We start from the raw sequence: 7,759 nt of genomic DNA, 5'->3' as shown, positions 1-7,759 counted from the left end.
CCCCCCTCCCAAGGTGTCCTGTTTACTAAACGGGCCTTCTGATGTTGGCTCGGCAATGGGATGAAAATATTCCGAGAGAATGTCTGGGAAGAAAAAGTTGAGCGTAAAACTAGTAGCAGGTCTGTTTTTATGGAAGGTGATTCCATCTGGATTACAAAAGTGCATTACTGAGGGTAGCTAAAAGTGGCTTTTTTTAGAAATTAATGCTAAATCAGAATAGAAATCTACCTTTACTCTTTACTACTATTTTAATCACAAAGCACTGTTAGGACGACCGAAGTGTGCAATTTCCGCGAATCATTTAAAATCTACTCTGTTTAAATTTAGACCCAGAAACAGGAATTACGCCTCCGCAAAAAATCTCAATTGAGAAAGCAAAAGGCTGCCTTGGGACGCTCTAACCGACGGATTGACAACAAGTCTATCTAGCGCGACTCTGTGGCTGCTAGCCCGACTTAGCGACAACATGAATCAACAGACTGACCCCCTGATGTGTTACTAGGCTGTGACCGCGACCGCAGCTGCAAATTTTCCGGCTACTGCTACGACCATCACCCCTTCCAGACAATTAAGTGATGACCACTCCACACCGGACCCTCATATTTCAACACTCCCCTCAACGCGCCTCATAGCAACACATCCGTGCCCACATTGCTAATCAAATGATCACCCCTCCACCTCCACCCCCTTTGTTTCCTTTCTTGCGTGTGAGTACAACCTATTTACCACCTGGTTTTGCACAGCCCTGTATGTGCATGCTTGTGGATGTGTGTGCGTGTGTGTGTGTTCAGGAGGAGAATACACTCCGACAATCTGTAGTAAACGCGGTTTATTATCCGGTGTACGCACCAAGCGCGCACCTATCCATCCGCCTGTGCGATGCAGCAACCCTAGCAACCAGGTAGGAGGTAAAATGCTGTTTTGCAGCTGCTGTTCGAACCATAGGATTGGAAAACGTGAGAAATGCTATTATACAGCTACAAAACAACCTCAGTCTCATCCAGCAATACAAAATTTCAGTGGATACTGCTGGATATGCTCTTGTATGTGGTACTGATGGCTTATGTGCGGGTGTCCAATCCTACAATGATCAAGCCGTATTCACTGAATTAGGCCCGATGGCGATGGTTCCGCTTAACCATGTGCTGTAGTTTCATTTTATAGCAATGCTAATCTATAACAATTTCTAATTAAATGAGAAACCTAACCTATGAATTAGATTTAGTAATCAGACACTAGACGCAACCCATGTGGGCAGTAGAAGATAGCGTTAAATTACGTTTCCTTAAAGCATTGAATTCAATATTGTTTGTTAGAATGAAAGCGTAGGAGGGCGGCAGACAAGTTTATTGCCGCAACTAGGGTCGTATGGTCAAGCACGTGGTTAATTGTCTCCTCGGCAGAGATTCTTTAAGTAAATACGAACTTTGGTTTACAAACTAGAGAAAAAAATTAATTTCACCCTAAGAATAGTGTGCTCAAGCATACTCAATGTATGCTAGAGGCACCTCGCAGGCAAACCAGCCTTGTCTAGTAAGTTATAATATTTGACACTTCAAAAGTACCCAATTGTTCACCTCATAAACGCACAAGCTTGTCACGGGGCTCATTGACAGCTCATTGGTAGTGTACGACGGTGGTGAGACGCTTACAACCAATTGAAATTCACCTACACCTACTCCCCCCCCCCTTCAAGTGCATGCCCACTCACTTGAGATCTGCTCACGGGGTGAACACCAGCGTAGCCAATCAGAGTTTTATTTCAATCCAACTCATTCACCCCTCAAATTCCCTCGAAAAATGGATTGAGCCAGGTGCTGATATTGCAAAAGCAGTCTATCAGGGCCCACACTCATGGAACAACCTGCAGAAGTTCACGACCTTACTGTTCGTTCCAATATTCCCGATTCATTCCGTAAGTCGGTCTTATGCTTTTTACCATACTTCTATGCATCATGCGTTTACGTAAACTGTTTTGAAGACTAAATATCTGCAGAATGTATTAAATGCATGGACTTTATAAACGTGAAATGTAAATGCTTTGTCACCGCTGGCGCATATCACAATAATTGGTAGCGTCTACATTTATTACCTACCTCATTATACTTAGCAAGAGACATAATGGATTTTTTTGCATCCATAACCATATTAAATGTAACTATTATTTACTGACGAAATGGCTTTATCATCTTAAAAACAATTTACATCGACAATTCGCAATGTAGTAAAGAGCGTCTCTGGTATTGAAGTGGTGAAAATTATTGGAATTGTACAATTTTTTTTTACTTTCGACGGGTCTGATGGGAAAATGTGACACCTAAATGCCTTTCCAAGTCAAACTAATATAATCCACGGCCATGTGCATGAGACTTAAAGTTATTTTCTCTTACCGTGTCAACCTAGTGGCTTACGACCCGAGGACATTCCTTTCCCACTACTTATAGGGTACGCAAAAGATTTGCTAATGCTCTGGTTGTCTAACTTTTCCCCTTATTTAAACCTCAGTCTTTTTAGCACCATGCTAAATAAATGCGGATTTATGGTTAAGGTCTGTTGTAGTACAGATGTTCTAGATATGTCGGATAAAGGAGCACCTTGTTGCATACAATGATGAGACTTGGAGATTTCAGTTATTAACCTTTAATTGGTAGGCACGTGGTGGGCGTGGTGTGCAGAACCTTTAAGGTCTGAAAAAAATAGCGAGGATTAACAAAGCTTCACAGCCCTCCAAATCCCAGATTTGCTTTTCTTCATGCTCATCCACTTAGCGTTGGCAAATCGTTTGTAATGATGCCCAGGCGGACGGTTCCATCAAGCTGACAGAATAGAGGACAACATAAGAAAATGAGCAAATTTTACTCAAGCTGTTATCCTCTAGTGGTTTCCCCATTTTTTTCCAGGCCTTCCGATACCGATGTATACGGATCTTCAAAATGCCTGCATTGTCTCGCCACTTTCTACACTTAGCTCTGATTCCTTTCGTGAAGCGGTAGACCTCACAACTTCATCCAGTGGTCATCGACCGCCTTCTTTGCCTCTCCCACAGCTGTCCAGGCCTGAGGTGGGAACTAGCCTGGTGTCCAGCCCCACAAGTGGGATGTTTCAGTTGAATGCCTCCCCATTTCAACCAAAATACCCGCACAACCTTTATATGAGTCTTGAGACTCGTCCCAGGATGGAACCACCTTATACGGACGATGGATTCCCCGGAAGTAAGGCTGTACTTCTTGATGAATCAAGTTTGAAACCTATCATCTGTAGACCTGTTTGAATTTTGAGAAAAAAATAACTCCTTCAAATTACGATCATACTCTTATTGTTTATAAATTGTGGCTGGAAAATAATGAGTGATATGTCAACGTGTTGATGTTATTGAATTTCCCATTTCATTTGTCAAATAAAGCTTTCAAATACTTCATTTACTTTCTAGTTCAACAGGCGCTGATGATGGCACTGGAAGCAGAAAGTGCCTTTCCAATGAATAGACGTCTGTGGCATTCCCTCGACACCATGATGACAATGAATCGTGGTGGACCATACTATGCGTCCCCACAGAAGCGCTCTTTCCGTTCCTTAAAACGCAATCGTCGAGGAGATACTTCCTCCCACACACCTTCCCTCCAACCGTTGCCAATTACACCACCCTTCCTTTTCTCAGGTCCACCGCCACCCCAACCACCACCACCGCCTGAACAATCTCCTGTGTCTCAGGTGTCTGTGACCCCTAATTCTGGACCACTAAATCTTGCCCAGCAATTCTTTAATTCTGTCGTTATCGACTCGAATCCCAAAACAACTCAAACTGGAGAGGTTTCTGTGGTAGAAGAATTGGTGTCGTGTAGGCTGTGCTGCAAACAATTCACGACTAAACATGGACTGATTGTTCACATACGAAGGTTCGTCAACCCACTTCACTAAGATATTTTCGACTCCCTCAACGCATATAATTCAGTTGATCAATGAGCTGCCGACAATCACTCGTTTAGATTCCCCTTAAATTACCCTTTTCAAAAATATCTGAGCAAGATGTCATCTTGCACTGTCCGTGCCTCTTGCCTTAGGTCCCACAAAGAACGGAATACATTGGACTACGGCGCGTCGCGTCCCCAAGGCTCACAAGTAAATGATGCATGCGAGCTCGCGCCCAGCGCAGGTGCCAAAGAGGGCGCCGTAAAGCTGGGCGAGAGGTCGTTTCATTGTAACCACTGTGGAAAGGCTTTCAAGCGATCGTCGACACTGAGCACGCATCTCCTCATTCACAGCGGAACGCGACCCTATCCTTGCCAATATTGCGGCAAACGCTTCCACCAGAAGTCGGATATGAAGAAACACACGTACATTCACACAGGTGAGTTTCTGGCCTCCGCAGTTCTGCTATAATACACCTCCGTGTGGTGTGTTTTCCAAACTCTGACAGTTCTGGCATCAATTATTACAAATCAGGCCCTATGAGTCTGTTTTAAGGTTGTTAATCCAATCAAAGTAATCCAACATGATTTATTTCAAGCCGATACCACTTCGAGCGAGATTTTATCGAAACCTGCGACACGGTCTCTTTAAATTTGCCAATTCTGTTAAGAGTGCTGACTAATTCATTATTTTGCAGCAGACTGTCGTTTACAAAGTTAAAATAAGTAAACAAGACTTTTTCAGTGGACTGTTCTCAAGACCTCCTTATTCACACGATGTGAGGCCTCATGACGTCTTTGTCAATGTTTACCGAGGCATGCCGGTTGGTTTTAAAAAATCACTGCTTATGGCTCGTGAAATTCAACTGCAAAACAATGCCAGAAGTACATCGAAATGTCATTGTGCTAGTAAACGAAAACATGAATGCTCTTGGTTAAAATTAAACCCTGGGAGGCGGGCACGTCCTGGGATCCGATTGTTAAACTTTAATTATCTAAAGGGTAACTAAATTAAAGTTTCAAAAAAAAGGCCCTTAAGAGGAGTGGAGCATGAGTGCTACACAGGCATTGTAGTTCTGATTTGCCTTAAAGAGTTCTTTTTAAGGTCTTATTTGCTATACCGCGCAATTTTCATTTTTTCCCAGGCCGAAGTTGTTGACTTCCGTGTCTTTCTACTGAACCTCATTTCCACGCGCCATGGTGCATAGCTAGGTGATAACATTAGCTTTCCAGCCTGGGAATTGGTATACTGTTTTCAGGGAATTCATAAGCGCATATGCACTATTATTTAATAGATTATTCAAAGGAAAGGTTTATAAGTAGCACTTGCACTCCAAAATTGTCTTAATATTTCACAATGATGAAACACGCACTGACTTGGAATGCGGCGCTGAATAATAATGTGGCATCAGAACATTCTCTGAATGCCAAACATTGTTATGCCTTGTTTCTGATGCGTTTTTTAGTGTTTTACTAGATGTGTGTGTAATCATTGCACATTTGAGCCGTAACGTACCGAGACACACATCAAAGAGCAAAGTTTGCGTGTGAATGTTTCAAATTCCTACTGAGCATTGTTTCACATCAGTCTTTTGATAATTGCATTGCGATTGCCTAGGATGTGAAGGCGTGTATCTCTCTTCCGAGCTATTTTGCTTCAAAGAAAAAGCACCTTCTGGAAGGATACTAGGGAGTAGGGAAACTGATCGGCCCGAAATCTTTGATTTTAGGTGAGAAGCCCTACAAATGCAACCTGTGCGGCAAAGAATTCAGTCAATCCTCCAACCTCATCACCCATTCCCGCAAACACACCGGCTTTAAGCCATTCGCATGCACCTTCTGTTCTCGCGCCTTTCAACGGAAGGTCGACCTGCGCCGCCATTTGGACACGCAACATAATGAGCACAATCCCATCCTCGCCAACGCTCCTGCCGTTGTCATAGTCAAAAATTCACCGAAAGAAGCGCCCTCCACGCGCTCTAGCATTGAATCGGTCTCACCTACCGAATTCAGTACTGCTCAACGTGCATCCACTGTGGAATTGTCCAAGTCGTCTACTCCCCCGCACTCTGGCAATGCATCTCAATTTGCTTACTCCATAGAGCGCATCCTCTCGTGCTAGGTGTACAGACGAGGCTACACTTTAAAGCAGCTGTACATACATTTGAGATTTCTTCTCTCTTCGATATGACTGGAATAAAGCGAGTCGTTAACAAGCCCCTTTCACATTTTATGATTCAGACGAGGGTATATAGGCGGACTGTTTCACGTGAGTGGACGTTACTTTCACTTCTGTGGTGTGGCAATCCGTTTGAAAGCTCACAAATCATGAATTCAGTCGCAGATTTTACAAAAATCCCTCGACTTGACTTGCCTTCTTGTTATTTTAAAATCCAAAATGAATACTTTCACTCCTATTTTAGAAAGGCTTCTTAGTAATTAGATAAAGTGGAAGGTAAGAAAGCAATTTAAAAGCCAAAAAAATTAGGCAAATAAGAGCGCATTTCCTAGGAAGGACATTAAATTGGCTTAAACAGATGTAAATCACTGAAGAGGATTTCTAAGGACAGTTTAGAATTGCATCATTCTTTTGATTTTCATGAAATGGAATGCGACTTTTACCGAAACGAATGATGCTGTGTTTCACCTCCACTACCATTGCAGGTGGGCGTAAAGGAGGCACGTAGATCAGGCTTCCGTAGCTTAACACACCAAAAATCTTATTCATCTTCCACAAACAATGCAGCAGGGGGACTGTAGAAGGCTTCGCGAAAATTGGATCGCTTTTGGGGATCCAAAAGGCCGTGCGCAGGGTAGCGGGTGTGATTTTGTTGGTGCAGTTGCCCCACCCCACGCAGTCTTCTCACCTCTATTAGTAAACTAAAAAAGAAAAAACTGGTTAATAATACGGGTGTTGGCAGTGCCTGTTGCATGCTGGTACCCTCTAACATCGTGTCAACAGGACACAAATCAGCGTGACTGGGAGAGCCGGGGAAATTGGGCTTAGTGGACCCGCATTTGGAGCGATTGAGAAATGCATTTACCTGGTGGTTGCTATGGCCTACGTCGCAGGTTGAATCCACGCGCATACTGCGTCAGAGAGCTCGGAATAGGCGCTGCGCCTAGAGAGGTCGGGTGGTAATGATGAATGTGCCCAATCACACGCATATAAACCGAATTCTGCCCTCGTGGGTAGATAAAGTAAGGATTAAAAATACACATTCCGTTGTTTAATAAATGTCCCAAAGTGGAAGGAGAATCGGGATAAAAGAATGGTGCTTTTGACTGCTAATGCCTTGAAAAGGGGCGTAAATCGGTTGTACAAATGTATCGGTTGGAGGCAAATGACTGCTAATTGGAGCATGAATGCATGCAGTGATGGAGGAACAACAAAGGACTCCCGTAAATGTGGGTGATTTTTCAAATCTCTGATGGCTTTCAGGTTGTAAAGATTTTAAAATTGTGTAAATTTATTCATTCTTTTGGGAAATATATTAATTGCTCCAAATAACGATGGTTTAGCTTCGGTTGTCAGGCAACTATGCATCCTCGGAAAGTATACGTGACATTCTAATATTCCACTTGATTCATATACTTCCAAATAATTAATTACCTTCAGCCTAAAAGACCTGTCAGCCAGGTTTTGAACATTTACTAGCTCTTGTAAAGCTCGAATTTTTCAACACCCCTGTCGTGAACATCACCTCTGCGGTGTTCCAATAAGAGAAGCGATTTTAATCACAGGTTCAAAAAGGCCAAACAACAACAGTCGACACAACAAGCGTTGCGATTTTAAGAGGTCCCAAGTGTCCAGTTGTCGCCCATTCTCAATCACACTGCGTTCCCCCCTG

At 43.1% G+C, this 7,759-nt stretch overlaps 2 protein-coding genes across 2 annotated transcripts in view; one reads left to right on the top strand and one right to left on the bottom strand. All coding sequences in view use genetic code 11, as the record gives it.

The window, feature by feature from the left end:
• Positions 1–2,914: 2,914 nt before the first annotated feature.
• On the top strand, positions 2,915–6,030 carry EGR_08261 (Zinc finger protein Gfi-1b; the record flags this gene model as incomplete). Its single annotated transcript, XM_024497510.1, has 4 exons — positions 2,915–3,212; positions 3,431–3,896; positions 4,023–4,348; positions 5,639–6,030. 4 exons carry the CDS (start codon positions 2,915–2,917, stop codon positions 6,028–6,030), a joined length of 1,482 nt encoding a protein of 493 aa, XP_024348051.1.
• A 598-nt stretch (positions 6,031–6,628) lies between these two features.
• Positions 6,629–7,759, bottom strand: part of EGR_08260 (hypothetical protein) — a gene marked incomplete at both ends in the record, with an annotated part of 10,192 nt that continues 9,061 nt past the window's right edge. Inside the window, 2 exons of the mRNA XM_024497509.1 lie at positions 6,629–6,788; positions 6,974–7,030. Coding sequence (XP_024348050.1) covers positions 6,629–6,788; positions 6,974–7,030 — 217 coding nt within the window. The remainder of the gene's footprint in view (positions 6,789–6,973; positions 7,031–7,759) is intronic.

Source organism: Echinococcus granulosus, assembly GCF_000524195.1.
Source record: "Echinococcus granulosus chromosome Unknown EG_S00101, whole genome shotgun sequence".
Taxonomy (NCBI): domain Eukaryota; kingdom Metazoa; phylum Platyhelminthes; class Cestoda; order Cyclophyllidea; family Taeniidae; genus Echinococcus; species Echinococcus granulosus.
Note: the sequence above shows the minus strand (reverse complement) of the source record. Positions and strands in the feature narration are given on the sequence as shown.